The 19,217-nt window shown below is 45.1% G+C and overlaps 2 protein-coding genes and 1 pseudogene across 2 annotated transcripts; all 3 read right to left on the reverse strand.

Moving 5' to 3' along the window:
• Window positions 1–1,770: 1,770 nt before the first annotated feature.
• zgc:66448 (uncharacterized protein LOC327401 homolog) lies at window positions 1,771–7,965 on the reverse strand. Its single transcript, XM_065006574.1, has 3 exons — window positions 7,899–7,965; window positions 7,573–7,680; window positions 1,771–6,990 (listed from the first exon to the last, which is right to left on the reverse strand). The coding sequence occupies exons 1-3, from the start codon at window positions 7,963–7,965 to the stop codon at window positions 3,224–3,226; spliced, it is 3,942 nt and encodes a 1,313-aa protein (XP_064862646.1). The 3' UTR covers window positions 1,771–3,223.
• A 2,459-nt stretch (window positions 7,966–10,424) lies between these two features.
• On the reverse strand, window positions 10,425–14,387 carry si:ch211-261d7.3 (uncharacterized). The gene is made up of 4 exons (XM_029679271.2): window positions 13,238–14,387; window positions 12,228–12,953; window positions 11,634–12,032; window positions 10,425–11,506 (listed from the first exon to the last, which is right to left on the reverse strand). Exons 2-4 carry the CDS (start codon window positions 12,430–12,432, stop codon window positions 10,695–10,697), a joined length of 1,416 nt encoding a protein of 471 aa, XP_029535131.2. The 5' UTR covers window positions 12,433–12,953; window positions 13,238–14,387; the 3' UTR covers window positions 10,425–10,694.
• A 510-nt stretch (window positions 14,388–14,897) lies between these two features.
• LOC115118768 (trypsin-3-like) lies at window positions 14,898–18,714 on the reverse strand (annotated as a pseudogene).
• Between the last annotated feature and the right edge of the window lie 503 nt (window positions 18,715–19,217).

Genomic DNA, 19,217 nt, shown 5'->3' on the forward strand with positions numbered 1-19,217 from the left:
CCATAAAAAGTATTAAACCCAAATTCTGATTGGTTGGCCTACCTGGGGGCCATCTATCAGTTGAATTATCTATTATAATGTTAAAGTCCCCTCCTATCAATAATAACGAATTGGGAAATTTAGATAACCAATGAAGTATATGTTTCTCTATAGATTCAAGCAACTCATCATTCTCATGTTTGGTGTTGTACCCGTAGAAGTTTACAGTAATGAGCGTAATGTCATTGTAACTCATCATTCTCATGTTTGGTGTTGTACCCGTAGAAGTTTACAGTAACGAGCGTAATGTCATTGTAACTGATCACAAGACAAATAAAGTGACCAAAGGGGTCACATTCCGAGTGTAGAATATTACCTCCAAAAGGTATTTTTCATTGTAGTGACCCCAGCGGAGCGTTCAGATCCATGGGAAAGCCAAATATCGTTGCCCCACTGTGACCTCCAGAAGTTGGCATCAGCCGAAACTGAGTGAGAGTCCTGAAAATAGCAAAAATCTGTTCGAAATTGTTTAGCAAATAAAAATAAGGCCTTGCGCTTCACATTGTTTGGTAACCCCCTAGCATTAAGAGAAACGATAGACAAAGACAAAACAACAAAGATTATATAAAAGTATAAACTGTAGTAGGATGAGTCAAAGACGTAGGAGCAGTGAATGTAAACGATAAGGAACCGAGATCTGCACCATTTACGTACATTTAAAGTGAAAATAGCTTATTCCATAAACATTGAGCTAGACGTTATCCGTCTTTGAAATTAAACTCAACTGAACATTATGTTCAAGACCAAACCAAGGGTTCTTGTAGTAAGAGAGAATAAAAACCCTCTTTAGTGTAATCAGGAAGTATTCTGAGAAATAAAATACAAATTAATAATTTAAATAAAAGGGTACCTACTATTTTAAGTGCATATGAAAACTGATCATAAACAATTGAGTAAAACATGTTTTACATATAAACGTTCCGAAGACCTTTTTCACTTGGAAATGAGTATTAATAACTAAATAGAACAATAACTGTGTAAAGTCAGAGCAGACCTGTATGCCCTTTAAAACACTATCTTAGTTACTGTATACATACAAAATAAATACAACTTTCAGTCTTCTTCGTAAGTTACTAAACAAAATAGGACTTCTGGTCATACAAGAACAAGCTAATACATTACTGAGGTACCTGAGTGTTCTGAAAAATAGTCACCTGAAGCTTGTTAGGTAAACAATATAAGGAAAATGAGAATACCATGGCTGAAACCATCAATCTGTTCCTTCTGGTGAGATTTTAGGGAGGAATATGGATTTCTGAACCGTTGATGAAGCCTCATCCTCTGATGAAGTAAGCAGTCTTTCCCTCATTTCGTGCTATCTTGACCGTTGGCCACAACCTGTTCCTTCTCTCTATGTCCTCCGGGCTGAGATGCTCGGCGAAACGCATACCATGGCTCTGAAGGAAGGTGTTCTTCCTAGCAGCTTTCCAGACAGCATCCCTGTAGTGTCTGGCAGTGAAGAGGATGATGATACCCCTTGGTCTTGAATCGTTTTGCTGTTGTTCCTTGCCTCTTTCTAGAGCTCCGACTTTACGACCTGACTGACGTCATGATTTGACCTCATTTTTTCCAAGTTCCCATTCGTCTTGAATTCCAAGCACTAATAGACCCAACCATTAGTTCTCAACATGCAATGTAACGGATATAGAAACATTGATTTGGTAGACTGTTTTCATTACTGCAGGACTATTATGTCATTGTGTTTTATTGAATACAGACGACAATAGGGCATTCTTTCCCAATGAATTTTTATTACCAGGTATTTACATATTTAAAACTACTGCTAAATGCACAGATGTAGTAAAACGTCAAATATGTTACATTATGTTTTGCCAGAAGATAACGACCCTACCATTACATTGATTTACACTGAGCTGTACTGGTGTCTGAACGAAAACATGGTTACATTGAGACACCGTGGAGCCGGCGCAAGATATGTACAATCTGGATAAAGGTAACATTTGGCATTCAGTGGCATATCCCATCCTTGGATTGAGGTCCGTTTTCCGACCCGTATCTCGTGTCTGCTCCACAGTAAATGAATGTAACCATGATTGCTTTCCGACCCCCGTGCAGCTCAGTGTAAACAAGCGTATCTTCTGGCAACATTGTCATGTTGTTGATACAATATCACAAACCCAACAGGTAAAGTTAGTTATTAGTTATTAACTTTAATGCAATAAATTAATTTGTATACTAATCCATGCCACACTTTTTGCATAAAATGTGTGCTCCTCCCAATAACCCTAATTTCATAACTCTAGCACCAAAACAAGATACATGTTCACCCAAATGAAGACAGAATAAGAAATTACTCATACAAATGACTCATTATTCAGAGACCTGACAATTTGAATAACACCCACTACAACATTAAGAGAGAGCAGAAAGAACATGCAGAGTGTTTTGAAACAATAAAGGCACAAATATACAGTGCAACACAGGTGAAAACCACTTGTTTGAAGAATAAACTTGAAAATGGTGTAACAAAGACAGCAGTGTACACAGAAAGAAAAACTAACAAAAATCCATAAGTTGACATACATACTCAGTGGCCAGTTTAAGGTTCACCCATCTAGTACCACTGACTGGGGCGAAAAACAAAAACATTCTCAGTAAACCCAAGACACTGTCGTGTGTGAAAACCCAGGTCTGAGATACTGTAACCGGCACACTTGGCACCAACGATCATAATACGCTCAACGTTGCTTAGGTCTTGTTTCGCCCATTCCAACATTCAATCGAATAGTAACTGAATGCTTCGGTGCCTCGCTTTATATAGCAAGCCAAGGCCACGTGGCTCACTGTCTATAGGAGCTAAATATTTTTGTGAACAGGGTGGTGTACCTAATAAACTGGCCACGGAGTGTAAATCCTTGGTATGTTTACAACACAGTAAATATGATGGTACTGGCCAAGAAATCCATTACACAGTCATATTTCTAAGTTCTTTGCAGTTCAAGGCAAAGCTGTGAACACAAAAAAACTGACAACCGTGATTGATCAAGTTAACAAACTATACACTTTTTGAGATTATCTGACCCTTTCTTATAGAGTGAGAGATCAACAACATGGACAATGTCCAAAATGGACACAAAACAGAGCTAAATTGCTATAGTTATACAATAAATGTACATTAAAAACATTTGGAAAAACAGAGTGGTAGATGCACTCTTTGCCAGTGTCAAATCTCTCCCTGTGCATGCTGCATGTAGTGCATTTGCAAGTCTAACTCCCGGGGTAGAGAGCAGCCACAGATCATGCACTGGAGAAGGCGGTCTGGGGCGTAAGGCAAACGGCCCAGTTTGTGAGGAACAGGCCGTGGGGCGAGCTGAGGTAGCGACAGGGTCTGTGTCATGTGTGGCCTCTCACTCATGACCGCCTGTGGTGTGAAGAAAATGTTTGGGTGTGGAGGCCTTGGTAGAGAGCCGACTGCTACAGAGTGAAGAGGGTGTGAGCCAGGCAAACTAAGAGGAGGGAGCGGAGGGAGAGGAGAGAAGAAAGGAGAGGTCTGATTTATGATGATTTGAGTGCCTGTTACCATTGGCTGCTGCTGCGGGCCAGATGGAGTGGTTTGGAAACCCCACACAGTGGGTCCCACCCCATGAGTGAAACGTTGTGGGTCATATTGAATGGAGATGGGAACGTTCTGGGTGGATGTGGGTACATTGGTCCAGCTGGAGGATAGATGTTTTTGCTGCTGCTGCTCTAACTCCTGGCTAAGGCCTGATTTGTTTGAGGGGGATCCTTTGAAATCCCAGGGACTACCTCCAATCCCATGAGTTGGAGGGCTTGAAATTGACATGACAGAGCTGTGGCTCATCTGAGCTGAGGAGGATGTACTGAGTAGAGCTGGAGACCACTGTTTCTGCTGCTCACGCCCACTCCCAGGTTTCTCTGATGAACTAACAGTTGGGGACATTACCAGAGGTGCATTAAAGTCCCAAACTCTAGTGTCCTCTTTTCTAGGAGGTGTGGGTGATTCATTAACAGCTTTCTGCATTGGCACTGAGACGCTCGACCATCTTGGCAGGTTAAGCTCTTGGCCCAGTTTGTTTAATGTGCTCTGGGATGGTGGCACTGCTGGAGAGGTCCTCAGCCCACCCCACAAAGCAGCCCCATCCATGTAAATGGGGGACCCAGGGAAGTCAAGCTGAACAGAGCTCAGTGTGGGGACTGGTGGTGTAGTGGGTGTGTTACCCCAGCTCATGGGCTTCGGCTGTTGCCTGTGTTGCTCCTGCTCACTCACAGCTAATGGGCTGGGATTCTGTGGCCCGGCCACTGGTGGTGTTTTGTTACCTAAGGGCATGGTCCCTCCACTTTCTCCTGGAGGAGGGGTTTCTAGGCTCTGAGATGCACTAAGACCAGGCTGTGACGTTGTAGGTGCCTCTGCCCTGCCTGAATTCCTCTGCTGTTGTTGTGGGGGTGGCCGAGGCAGGCCATCTGAGTGCCACTGCTGGGGTTGCTGTGGTGGGGCGGGCCGGGGCTGAGCATCTGGTAACCAGGGCAGCTTTTGCTGGAGCAAGTGTCTGGCAGGCTGCCACTGCTGTTGTGGTACTAGCTGGGGCTGGAGCTGTACACCTGGTTGCTGCCACTGTAATTGCTGTTGGATCAGCGGAGACTGTAGATGATGCTGAACCTGCTGTTGGCGCAGCTGCGGATGTAGATGTGGCTGTAGTTGTAGCTGTAACTGCACTTGTTGTTGTATCAGTGGAGACTGTGGTACCTGCTGTGGTTGTGTTTGTGGAGATGGCTGCTGTTGGACAGGCGCTGGTTGTCTTTCAGGATCCTGAGACGGTTGAGACTGGTTAGGCAGTGGGACAGGCCTCAGTTCTCCACCTTCCACCCGCCACTGTTGGTGGACTGGTGGAGGCCTTCTCGCAGACGTCTCCCCTGGCTGCTGCATATCCATCTGGGATGAAAACATGGTTGGCTGTGGCTGGGCCGGCCTCCTCTGCCACTCAGGACTCCTTGACATTGGGACTTGATATGGAGGTGTTTGTTGGGGCGTGCCCATACCTGATCGCCCCATTCCACCCAACCTGGGCCAGCCTGATGCCAGCCTGCCTCCGCTCCGGCCCCTGCCTCTTATCCTCATGGCCATTGGAAAAGAGTAAGGCTGACTCGACCCCTGGCGCTTTCGAGCGTGGATTTTCTGATGCACCAGCAGGCTGCCGAGCCAGGGGAATGTCTTGTGGCACTCCTGACAGCGATGGGGCCTCTCGCCTGTGTGGGTGTTCAGATGGTCCCGCAGCAGGTAGGCCAGCCCAAAGCTCTTTTCACAGAGGTGGCACTTGTGGGGCTTTTCGCCGTTGTGTGACAGCAAATGGCGCTGAAGCTGATTCTCGTCGCTGTATCCCTTACGGCACTTTGTGCAGCGGAACGGTTTCTGTGTGTGCAGCCTCTGATGGGTTCTCATGTTCTGCAGGAAAGCAAAGTCCTTGCTGCAGTCTGGGCACTTGTATGGTTTCTCCCCGGTGTGAATGATCATGTGCTGCTGCAGATAGCTGTTGAATCTGAAGGACTTGTTGCACACCCTGCACTGGTAAGGCTTGTCCTTGGAATGAATACGCATGTGCAACGTTAACACAGAGCGGTGACGGAACGACTTGCCACAGTCTGGACACTTTAAAGGCTTACTACTCATCTCCTCCCTATGCCACCTCCCTGGGACGTTGGCAGTGTTAAGTGGAGAAGATCTCCCTACTTCAAGTCCATTACCCTGCCTCTCTACCCTGACCCGGGCAGACGTGTGAGTTGTCAGGTGGGCCATCATATTAGACTGGTCAGAGTAGGTGGCAGGACAGTGTGGACAGGTGTAACGGTCTGTTTCCCAGTCTTTACACGCCCCATTCTCCATCCTCTCATGCTCTGCTTCATGGATCAGCATGTGAGCCCTCAGGTCAGCTGGTGAAGGAAAGTTCTGAGGACAGAGGGGACAGTTGAATATACGTTTTGGCTCCAACCCGTGGTTTGTGTTCTCCTTGTCTAGTCCCCCGACTGTCTCGTGGCATGACACGTGAGCCTGCAGACTGCCCTGGTCGGGGAAAGTGAGGGGGCAAAGAGAGCAGGCGTGAGGGTGCCGTCTATGCTGGCGGCAGTGCGCCTTCATGTTCTGGGCTAAGGCAAACGTTTTGCCACAGTCTGGGCAGCGGAAAGGTTTCTGGCCTGTGTGAAGGTATTGGTGCTGTTGCAGGAGGCTGGAATACTTGAAGTGCTTCCCACAGATGTTGCACCGGTGGGGGCCTTGTGTGTCCTCTGTGTGCTTACGACGGTGGTCCTCCATGACAGAGCGGTGCCTGAACACCATGCCACACTCGGGGCACGCGTAGGGCTTGAGGGAGGCATGGGAGCCCTGGTGGTCACGCAGGGAAAATATGTCAGAGAAGCTCTTGTGGCACTCCTGGCAGCGGAAGGGGTGGGAGCTCAGGGAGTGGGTCTGCATGTGGCTGGTGATGGAGATCTTCATGCGGAACTCTTTGCGGCACAGGGGGCAGCGGTACGCCTTATCCGGGGCACAGTCGCAGGTGTGGAGCCTCAGTTTGCTCAGTGATGGGAAAGTCTCTTCACAGTGGTCACACTGGAAGCCAGGCCTCTCCTCCCTGTGGACTCCCTGTGGGCTCCCTGTGGGCTCCCTGTGGGCTCCCTGTGGGCTCCTTCTCCTCTTCCGCTCCACAGGCTGTTCAACCTTCTGTTGGTGCTCACTGCGGTGCTTGATGAGGCTGCTGCGGTGATGGAAGGTAAGGCCACACTCCTTACAGGTGAGTGAGGCCAGTTCATCCTGGTGAGCATGAAAGTGACGATGGAGGTTGAATGTCTCCCGACGGGTGAACCTCTTCCCACAGTCTTTGCACTCCAGACTACATTTCCTCCTTTTCACTGTTGGTCCTCTTCTCCTCCCTCTTCTTCTTCTTCTTCTTCTTCTTCCTCCTCTGCCCCCTTTCCTCCATTACAATCTTGTTCTTCACCTGTGTCTTTTGATATATCCATCTCCTCGTCAGAATGTGATTTTTCCTTTTCCACATCCTCTGCATCTGAGATATCTTCAGTAATCTTATCCTGCTGCACCTCATGAGTCATCCCCATCTCACCATTATGAACTATAAATTCAAAGAAATACAACATTGTCATTGTGAAGCGTTCATGAGTAAGCATGAATACAAACGTTTTGAGACTAAATATGAAAACAGGCTTACTACACAAATATTATGAAAAGGCATTTATGACATCAAAGGGTACGATTAGTGTACTATTTTGAGTCACCTGCATGATCAATATTCTATTGGATAAACGGTTGGCCAATAACAAAGCTAGCTCATTAAGTGCATCTTGGCAATTAAAGTGACCATGAGCACATTTACAGTCAATGCTGCATCCTGCATATTTCCAGGGATACCCAGTACATTTCAGTCTGTTTTTGCACACGACTGTTTTCCAAAATAGATAGATGGAAGCTTAGATAACTCATATTGATAAGGCAGGCTATTCGAAGAAAGAAGCATAGTCAACGCTAGCTAGCAAACATAAACTTACCATCGTTTCCATTCTCTTTTGCATCCGTGCGGTCTTCCTCGTCCTCCGTCTCAGACCAATCGAAATGCCGCTGCTTGTTGAAGGAAACATCGGTGTTGTGGGTATTTTCTTCAGAATATGTTAAATCTACCAACTCATTACCTATCTCTGATCTATCATTAGCTCGAAGCGCAATGCTACTTTCAGTCTGGCCAGCAAGCCCATCGGTAACAATACTAGATTCTCTATTTTCATTTGAGCCCTGGGAATTCTGTCTTCTTCAACAGTAAAAGTGTTATCGGGGTCTGTCGATTTATAGTCAAATGATTCGCATTTCTGTGCTGCACCCCCCGGGTCCCCCAGCTCATCGTTGGGGTCGCCCTGGCGTCTCTCTGACGAATTCACAGCAGCCATGTTTTACCCATGCAGCACTCCTCCAAAGATGGTTCTCTATGCCCCCTCTTCCTCAACGTGAAGGCAGAAGGCGAAACGAATGGTATATTATGTTACTGGCCGCTAGAGTGTGATGGTGTGAAGTGAAAGGTCTTCACTTGCCCTGCATGTGATATGTTTATCCACTTCAGATTGTCATGAGTATTGAAAGAAAGCACCGAAGGTGACATGTCGCCTCGGGAGGTGTATTTTCACCTCCGGAGGTGTGAGAATAATCCGAAAGGTCTTCACTTGCCCTGCATGTGATGTTATGTTTATCCACTTCAGATTGTCATGAGTATTGAAAGAAAGCAATGCATTTTACATTTATCCATGGGCATTCACTCACATCAGTCAACAGGTTGCACCATCAGCACTTGTCTGATCTGAATAAAGAGCTATTGAAGAGCTGTGGCGAGATATAGTTCAGGGTTGCCTTTATTAATCTTTAGTCAATACATGTTTCAGAACAGAGTCAGACCCTTCAACTATATTTAGGTATATAAATTGTGCAAAATGGTACACAAATGCTTCATTTTTGTTTTTTTTGTTTACAGATCCCTTGCATTTTTTGTCTACACAATCAGACACTGCATGCAAGCTAACATAACATCATACTTGTAGATAATGCTTAATAAATGGATAACATCACGAAAACAAAAAGAAAATCTGAAGCAAAATACATACTGATGCAGATTTTCATTTAAGAGCTATGCAGGGAAACATTTCCATATCTTAAACATTATAGTCCAATTATAAAATAATTTATCACATGTTAAATACACATTGTATAATACTTTTTTCTAAGATTTGCATGTGTATGTCCAGCCTGTCACACAATGCATGTTTAATATGCATCATACAACTGGATGAGCAATCAGAACATGTACATATGCATTGGTATATTACATTTCAATGGTCATTTACTAATATGCTCGAATGATAGATTGCTGCAGACTCCAAAGTGCTTTCTGTTAACGTAATGCTGATTGTCTATCTACAAGATTTGGACAAAACAGAAATCGCTGACATTTCTTGGTTCTATTGCAGCAACTTCCAACCAATACATTATGCTAATATATATGGATCAGGGCTGAACCTTCAATTAGCCTATTGTGTTTAGTTTAAATAATATATACAGTACATTCGGAAAGTATTCAGACCCCTTGACTTTTTGCACATTTTGTTACGTTAAAGCCTTATTCTAAAATGTATTACATTGTTTTTTTCTTCCATCAATCTACACACGCTACCCCATAATGACAAAGCAAGGTTTTCAGAAATGTTTGCAAATGTAAAAATAAATAAATATCACACTTCCCTATGTATTTAGACTCTTTACTCAGTACAGAGACTCTACTTACTTTGTTGAAACACCTTTGGCAGCGATTACAGCCTCGAGTCTTCTTGGGTATGACGCTACAAGCTTGGCACACCTGTATTTGGGGAGCGTTACTGCACAGCTATTTTCCGGTCTCTCCAGAGATGTTCGATCAGGTTCAAGTCCGGGCTCTGGCTGGGCCACTCAAGGATATTCACAGACTTGTACCGAAGCAACTACTGCATTGTTTTGGCTGAGTGCTTAGCGTTATTGTCCTTTTGAAAGGTGAACCTTCGCCCCAATCTTAGTTCCTGAGTGCTCTGGAGCAGGTTTTCATCAAGGATCTCTCTGTACTTTGCTCTGTTCATCTTCCTCTCAATCTGACTAGGTTCCCTGTCCCTGCCGCTGAAAAACGTCCCCACAGCATGATACTGCCACCACCATGCATCACAGTAGGGATGGTGCCAGGTTTCCTCAAGACGTGATGCTTGGCATTCAGGCCAATGAGTTCAACCTTGGTTTCATCAGATCAGAGAATCTTGTTTCTCATGGTCTGAGAGTCTTTAGGTGCCTTTTGGCAAACTCCAAGCAGGCTGTCACGTGCCTTTAACTGAGGAGTGGCTTCCGTCTGGCCACTCTACCAATAAAGCCTGATTGGTGGAGTGCTGCAGAGATGGTTGTCCTTCTGGAAGGTTCTCCCATCTCCACAGAGGAACTCTATCAGAGTGACCATCGGGTTCTTGGTCACCTCCCTGACCAAGGCCCTTCTCCAATTGCTCAGTTTGGCCTGGAGGCCAGCCCTAGGAAGATTAAATTGTTCCACTTCTTCCATTTAAAAATGATAGAGGCCAGTGTGTTCTTGGGGACCTTCAATGCTGTAGACATTTTGTAGTACCCTTCCACAGATCTGTGCCTTGACACAATCCTGTCTCGGAGCTCTACAGACAATTCCTTTGACCTCATGGCTTGGTTTTTGCTCTGACATGCACTGTCAACTCTGGGACCTTAATTTACCAGAGTGGACTCTCAAGTTGTAGAAACATCTCAAGGATGATCAATGGAAAAAGGATGCACCTGATCTCAATTTCAAGTCTCATAGCAAAGGGTCTTAATACTTACGTAAATTATTGTAAACATTTATTAAAACCTGTTTTCACTTTGTCACTATGGTGTATTGATAAGGAAAAACATTAATTTAATCAATTTTAGAATAAGGCTGTAACGTAACAAAATGTGGAAAAAGTCAAGGGGTCTGAATACTTTACACAACAAATGTACTCATAAAACAACTTTTTCAGCATTGGTTGAAATTAGAGGGACACAATTATTTCAAATCAGATTGTATAAGAGAAAATAAATAAAGTACATCAAAGCTTATTTACATCTCTATCTAACGCCTTCTTCTTCGTCTATGATCAACAATTCTCCCCCGCCTTGGCCGTTGGACAATTCCATTAATGACTGCGGGTGGATTTGGACGGGTGGTACCATCAAGAATATCTGGGGGTGGTGGTACAGGGGCAACTGCTAAAGTTGGTTGATTACTTGGACTCTGGGGGTGTTGCGGTTGTATCTGTTGTTGCTGCACCAGCTGGGGTTGCTGTAGTAGCAGTTGTTGCTGTTGTGGTTGTATCTGTTGTGGTTGCTGCGTTGACTGTTGTGGCTCTTGTTTTTGGGAATGATGTGGCTGCTGCTGTGGTGGTTGTTGTTGTTGCTGCTGCTGCTGTGCCTCTAGGACTCCCAGCAGCCTTTGCAGGAGAACATTGTTTTGCTGTAGGCTGGTTGCCAGTGCCTCTTGAGAGACCACTAATGTTCTCATATCACGTCTGAATCCCTCCCCAAACTCCCGAAGACTCTGCTCCACCCGATCCCCCAGCTGCAGAGCTGCCTCCCCCATGCCGCGGAGCTCGTCCTCCAGCCATGAGCCACGAGGAGGGGCCTCTAGGGGTCCCTGCTGGGCCCCTAGTGATGGCTGGGGACTAGGCTGAGGGGTCCCATTGAGGAAAGGGGCGCTGTAGAGGGGAGAGGGAGGCAGCCAGCGTTCCGAGTTAGGGGGAGGCCCTATTCCCAGTCCTAAACCCAGCTTTTCCTCCATACTGCTCTCTGCCCCCTCGCATTCCGCCTCTCCCACCTCCACTTCCCGCTCACCACTATCCTCATCCTTCTCAAAGCCATCTCTCTCCAACCCTTCACCTCCACCCACTGCAATAAACAAGAGGATATAGTAGAAAGCAGTGGTTTAAAAAAATCGGTTTTTATATGCATTATCTGAATGTTCCTACAAGTCTTGAATCTAAGACTTTACCTCATTGTTAGTGTTCAGATTTACCTGGTTCTGTATCAGTGAAGCACGTGAAACTGGCCTTCCCTCTGGTGCTTTGCTTCTGTCTGGCCTGGTGAAGCCTGGGGCTTGCCTGAGCTGACCGTCCCAGCATGGAAGCCCCTCTATTAGATGGCAGGTAACAAGTTCGGTGCCTAGCGTCTGCCAGCCTGCCTCCATTGCGTCTCTTCAGGTCGTCCCAGCGCTTCTTGACCTCGCGGAGGGTACGAGGGACTCTGGACACAGCGTTGACCCGCTCCAGGATCCCTGCCCAGATCCTCTCTCTCTCCCTGCGCCGGAGCCTCCCAGCAGGACCAAAAAGCTCTCCCTCACACCGCGTCACCTCAGAAACCAGCACCTCCAGCTCTGCACCGCTAAAACGACTCTTCCTCTTGCCTGCACCCCCTGCTGCCAACACAGAGGAAAACCTCTGTCTACAGAAAGACAGAGTTGATCTATAGGTGTTTACTATGTGTCATATGAGGTGAAACATAAAAATGTAATAGTCAAACATATTTATCATAACAGTACAGAGCACCACTGCAAGCATCAATATTAAACAGTACACATGCGTTTAATAGCTAAAAGTTGGTTAAAGCTTACGCTGTTCCATGGATAGGAGGTCATCTGAGGACATGCCAGGGGTCATGATGTTCGGATGCACCACCACCACGTTGAAGGGTAGTCCACCAGGCAGCCCACTGCTTTGGTCGCAGCTGCCTTCCGAGTCCTCATCCTCCCTGGGAAAGCCGTCCTCTGAGACGCCCCCTCCGAAGGGTCCCTCCGGAGACTCCACTTTGATGTGCATGGGAGGCGAGTGCTCGTACAGCAGGCCCCCTCCTCGTAGTACTCAGTCATGAGTCAGGCCTGGTTTACAGACGGACCAACTGACAGTTCCATTCACACAGCGACAGATGGCTGGCCGTACCACACCATTGTTGGGGACGAGCAATATCTGCCTGACAACTAACTAATCTTTCAGTGGGGGCAGCATAAGGCATATGTTCACAGGCTACAACTAAGTGGCACATAAATAAATAGGGGCGCTAGGAGAGCATCTTGTGCAGGGACATACTGAGATCAACATTCACTGTAATGTGCATTCGTTTGCATACGATATTATTCATTCATACCAGGTAGCCTACAGCTAAAGTCCTGGAGCAGACGTTCATCAACTGTAAAATATGGACAAGAGAGACATGCACTCTCTCTGAAAACTAGAATTTAAATTCCTTTATATTAGTGGAAAAACAACTATATGAAAGTACCCATCAACAGAGATGTGCAAAAGTGTAGATACACTTGAGTAAATAGAGGATCGAGGGAATTCTACAAAAGAGAGAAATATAATACATGTTACCAAATAGTTTCACAAATGACAAATAATTTACAACATAAGTTTCAACTTGATGATGATTTCTAGCACCTTTATAATTGCGTTTTTGTCGCAGCGATGCGCATTTTTTTCTGCACCACATCCGCAATGGTTGCGCATTCCGCATATATTACTGGTGATGCTGATATAGCAATGCAGGACACTTCGCTTCAAATTAGCTAGCTTTAATCTCGAAAATATCAATACACTTAGTGGCATACAATCTTATTTTACTCACCTCACGATTATAAAACAAAACAAAGACACATTTGATGCAATCGTCCTAAACGTAACCCTCCCGTCAAGCTTGAAATTGTACACAAACCGTAGAGCGTCGCTGAATATTTACGTCACCATTCCGCTGTCACATGTTCCCAGTGCTAGATAAAGGAATATGAATATGTAAAGCATTTGCTTATAATGCAATAACAAAATGTATGTCAGGAGAAGTGCAGTATTAGCATAAGGAGACGTATACTTTGAATACGGAAGGGGGAATGGAGGGCAGAGGAGGTCTAAGAGAGGAAGACGGAAGCGGGTGAACTTGAGTCGGCTAAAAATGGCGGAAAAAAGGGAGATGGTTTGTTAAATAAGAATGTTAGAAAGTGTAAGCAGAGTGATCTGAAGACAGGAGGAGAAAGGAAAGTTAATGAGGTCGAAGCATCGGAGGTGGTAGGTGTGGTGAAGTTCTCGGGGCTGAGGCTTGCACTGAGGGTCAGAATAAAGATGAGTTGGGACTAGGAGTGACGTTTTTGTTACAAGTGGACCCTTGCCTTTTGGCTGATCCATTTGTGGTTTCAGGGTGGTTGAAAACAGAGTTTTGTGCTGTGGAATCAGTAAGGGTAACCAGAACTGGTCTTGTGATAATGGTTTGTGTTTCTGCTGGTCAGAGGAAGAAGGCTCTCTGCGTTAAACAAATGGAGGCAAGAAATGTGATTTGCTCTCAAGAAATGGGCACCATTGAAAGTTATGATTACTGGGGTTAGCAGTAACAAGTTGACCAACAGAAGGGGAAGATTCCCAGGGTTTGTGACGGTTGTCGTTTGGTGTGACGCAGACAGGGTGGCAGGAGTGGTGAAACAGAAGTCATTGTCTGTTCTTTTGAGTTTGGATGTCTTTGCCCGACAAAGTGACAGGATATTATATTATCCTGTACGACCTTTTGTGCCGAATACATTACTTTCTTACAGGTCTCAAGCTTATGGCCATGTGTCAGCAGTGTGTAGGAGGAAGGTTTGTAGGTGTGCAGAAGGGCATGAGACAAAGGAATGTGTAGCATTGGGGAAAGTAGTGGTATATGTTAATTGTAAGGGTGCCCATGGAGCTGGGGATGAGAAATGGCCCGTGTGAGAGAGGCAGGTTGAGGTTTCCAGGGTTAGAGGAGTGCAGAAGTTGTCATATGCTGAGGCAGTGAAGTAGAGGAAGATGGGTCAAGGGGGATGGATCCTGAGAGGAGTGGTGTGAGTAGTAGATCTGTACCAGTACAGAGAGAGGCCAACAAGTGATATGTTTCAGTAAGATTGGCTTTTTAGCTTTTATAGCAACGGTTATCAACTGTCCTGCAGGGATGGAACATAAGTCGCAGAAAGTTGAGGTTGTGACAGCTGCAGAGAGATCTTTTGGTGTGTGAGACTTGACATCAGAGTTACAGGATGTGTTAAGTGGTGGTGTCCCATTCTTTCAGGTTCTTGGCCTGAGGTCAGACTAAATAGATTTAAATAGTGGAGTATGGTCGTGTTATGAGTGTAGTGTTAGATGGTAGGGTATTTACTTTTTTTTCAAGCAAAGTATAAGGGAGTTGTACTCTAGTCTAGTAGGTGGTGGTAATGCACCATTTATTGGATACCAGCCGCTGTTAAACCTCATCGAAGAGGCATTTGCCATTTGAAGTTCACCAATTTAAGTCAGCAGACAAACGAACACAAACCTTTATTCATTATCTGTCTTAGCTAAATAGCTACACAATTGGAATGCTTCACATTTAGGTTCATCTTATGCATATTGTCAACATTCTACATTTTAAAATGTTTTCTGTACAACTGAAAGACTACATTTGTGTAATTTCCATGAATTAACCTATGAAGAGAAACCAAAGCATGTTCTACTCATGTCTATTGCAGTTGCTAGTTCATGTGTTATCATATTTCCACTGACAGTTGTTCATTCTCATATCATTAAGTTTCCAGGAAACGGCTCACCAGCTAACAGTGCACAATTGGCATTGAACAGATTGAGCTGTTGTCTGCAACTCTTGCTTTACAAGTTAGACATAATAAGCACTAGCCAGATACCTGTTTCATACCTTCCTAAAAGCACATATTGCACTCATAGTAATGCACTTTAAAGAATGGTGTTTTTATTTTCTCATACCAGTTATCACGGGTTTCTGTCTCTTCCAGTCTAAATCAATTAGTTGGAGGACATGGTGCTGCTTATCCAGGAGTTGCAGATCTTAGTCTGGGCACAACTGTAACCCCAGGACACAGCACCCTGCAGCTGCCCATTGCCCACCACGGTCTCCCTGAAAGAAGGAAGAAGGGCAAGTGAAAGGTGGTTAGAGGTGCATCTTTCAATATTGGTTTGAAGCTGGTTAATCACAACAGATGAGAGCTTTTAACAAATGAAAAGGACAACGGTAGAAAGGTGTGCTATGAATTCAACTCAGGTTACCTGGCAAGAGTCCTTGCCTCCATGAAGCCAGCGCAGAACATGTGGAGGTGATCTGTCCATGGTAGGTGCTGTTGCCTCTGCTCAGGATGGGGAGATCCAGGCAGAACAGTTGGTCGGGGTAGAAGGCTAGAGAGAAGCAAAACAGGATTAGTATATCACACATTCTCCCTTTGGTTCTGAGTGGTCAGTGATATCATTTGGAATCAGTTTGATAAACAACGAATACTAAAAGTATTTGTGAACATATTGTTGATGCTACCCACAGCCTCTGCTGGGTAGGTTGCCCCACCATGGCACAGCTGCAGGGCATGACCACAGTGCACATGTAGCTGTTCAGGGAGGCGGGTTTGCTCAGCTTGACGTCGTTGTCCAGGTTGCGGCTGTTGTAACTGGGGTGCATGATGACCTTCCCTGAGTCGAACTGCTCAGTTGTCGAACTGCCCTCGTTGACGACAATGTTGTGTGGTCACGTAGACACACCTGAATGTGGCTGGGGAGGGTTAATCAGATGTACAAAAAAGGTTTAATGTCAAACATACTGTCAATGTTTTTGAAGAAAGTTTCATCAGTCACATATGACTTGTAGCAGTGAGCAGCAGACACCACCATGTGCTGGAGATCAGGGAGCCACTACAGAAGTGGTAGCCAGACTGCAGTGATGCCTGGTAGGATACAGAGTTCTTTCTGCACTCATACCCTCCAACAATCTTGTTATCCTCAATGAGGACAGCGACTGAAATACAGACAGAAGGAATCAGTGTGAAATTGCATGGAAATACAACACTTAAACTTAAGTGCCTGTGTTCAGTAAATATTCACTGCGTATTATCACAGGATGGACACCAATGTGAACTTAAACAATTTCTCTCAACGAGTAAAGCAAGGACTGACACGCAACGACTAACAGCCAGGAGAATAACGTACTTCATGATTGTGTTTTTTGGTTGCTACACAGGACTCAATCATGAAGACAAACTGTTATATACCCACTCCACCAGCCACATTATCTGATCTTCTCAAGGATTTGCACTTCTGTGAACAGTAGGCCTATATCTGACGCTCAGACATTATCCTACCTGGGAAAGAATTATGTCCACCTGAAGTGACAAGCATCTGCATTTTTCTTATTATTTTCATACACACAACTTAGGTGGCAGCTTGGTTGTATATTTTGTAACACTTTTAACAATTGCATGGTGGGTGGTTCTGTTGTCATTTCCTTTCTCACAGGTGTAAAAAAAAAAAATGCCTTCCTGTTCCCTAGGGTCTTAAACCCAGCACAGTGCAGTCACAGAGCAGCACAGAGACATTAGAATACAGTGTATGTAATAGTTGAATTGGAATGACGGAGGAAAAGAACATGCCGATGTCTGAGTGTATCATTGACAACACAAAATGCATTAAAAGGGACGAACGAGACGGTGATTCTGATGAGTGGACTACGGTCATATGTCAGTGCAGAGACACTGAAAGGACATGATTCCGGTACCAAGACAGAAGACACCACACCAAAGAGTAGACCTGGAGAAAGTAACTACGGCTCAGGGCTCGATGGGGAGATGTTCCAGAGTTGCTGCAGCGTGTCTGGGCCTGCTGTGCCTTCTACTGGCTGGGATCATGGTGCTGTTTGTCTACTATAATGGAGTCACTGTCCGTTTGGAGGAGAGGTTGTTAGTTTATAGACCCAGCAACAACAACCTGACTGAACAGAGAGACGAGCTACAGGTCCAAAACAAAAACCTGGATAAAGAAAAGGCCGATCTAAAGAGAAGGTACAATATGCTGAATCAAACCTGCCTTGAAGCATGGAAGAAGTTTGGTTCCAGTTTGTACTACATCCCTGACGGGACTGAATCCTGAAATGAGAGCAGACAGAACTGTCTAAAGAGAGGAGCAGACCAGAGGTTAACACCTTCAATGACCAAGAGAAAAACTGGAATGATCTCGGGTGTAGTGAACGGCAGCACTGGATTGGCGAGAAATGACCTGATCAGTAGCTCAACTTGGTACATGCCTCAGATAAACGCGCGCAAACACACCTACAGGTCACACACCATCTGCAAGACCGAAACAATTCCCATGACATCATAATCTCACTGAGCAAACAGTACCAACTGTTCATGTCCAGACTAAACATCTATTATATTTGTGTTTACATTGTACCAAACATATTAACCTTGTTATGTTTATTTTTGTCATGTCTGACATGTTTTTCCTGTAATGATGCCAAGAAAGATTACTAATGCATAATAGAGCATTACATTATTCTATTTAATTTATATAGATTATAGTCACAATCTAAAAATCATTTCCTGTCCCTGAATATTGAAAAAGAAAGCCTTTCATGAATTTATATCCAATCAAATACATTCTGAAAATGTACAAATGATGAGTGACATTCTGCTGTATTTGTAACACCATCTATGATACTGTACAGCATCTATAGGTATTTCTGAGGTGAATAAACCAAGAAAGGAACAAAAACATATTACATTACAACAATTAGATATCATGATCATATGATTAATGTTGTTATACTGTTTTTTATATCAAAGAAACAGGCTATATTGATAAATGAAGCCGAGGAACCCTTAGACACACAATACTCTAAACCAGTTGCAAAATGCCAGGCTTACTTCAAATGCTAGGTCATGAAACTCCCCCTTGTGGCCTCATAGTGAATCTATTTTGGAGAAAGTATGTAACACAAAACCAAGCACTGTATGAATATACATTTCTATATTGCTTCAATGAGGAGTCAAAAAAAGGGAAAATGTGTATTCAGTTAAACATGATAGGAATTTACACAGGGCTCCGGGCAGCCGAGCGGAAATGGAGGAAATCCATTGCGGACCTGGCATCCTTTCACTCCCTCCTCTCTACATTTTCCTCTTCTGTCGCTGCTGCTAAAGCCACTTTCTACCACTCTAAATTCCAAGCATCTGCCTCTAACCCTAGGAAGCTCTTTGCCACCTTCTCCTCCCTCCTGAATCCTCCTCCCCCCCCCTCCTCCCTCTCTGCAGATGACTTCGTCAACCATTTTGAAAAGAAGGTCGACGACATCCGATCCTCGTTTGCTAAGTCAAACGACACCGCTGGTTCTGCTCACACTGCCCTACCCTGTGCTCTGACCTCTTTCTCCCCTCTCTCTCCAGATGAAATCTCGCGTCTTGTGACGGCCGGCCGCCCAACAACCTGCCCGCTTGACACTATCCCCTCCTCTCTTCTCCAGACCATTTCCGGAGACCTTCTCCCTTACCTCACCTCGCTCATCAACTCATCCCTGACCGCTGGCTACGTCCCTTCCGTCTTCAAGAGAGCGAGAGTTGCACCCCTTCTGAAAAAACCTACACTCGATCCCTCCGATGTCAACAACTACAGACCAGTATCCCTTCTTTCTTTTCTCTCCAAAACCCTTGAACGTGCCGTCCTTGGCCAGCTCTCCCGCTATCTCTCTCAGAATGACCTTCTTGATCCAAATCAGTCAGGTTTCAAGACTAGTCATTCAACTGAGACTGCTCTTCTCTGTATCACGGAGGCGCTCCGCA

This window comes from Oncorhynchus nerka, linkage group LG3 (assembly GCF_034236695.1).
Source record: "Oncorhynchus nerka isolate Pitt River linkage group LG3, Oner_Uvic_2.0, whole genome shotgun sequence".
Classification (NCBI taxonomy): Eukaryota; Metazoa; Chordata; class Actinopteri; order Salmoniformes; family Salmonidae; genus Oncorhynchus; species Oncorhynchus nerka.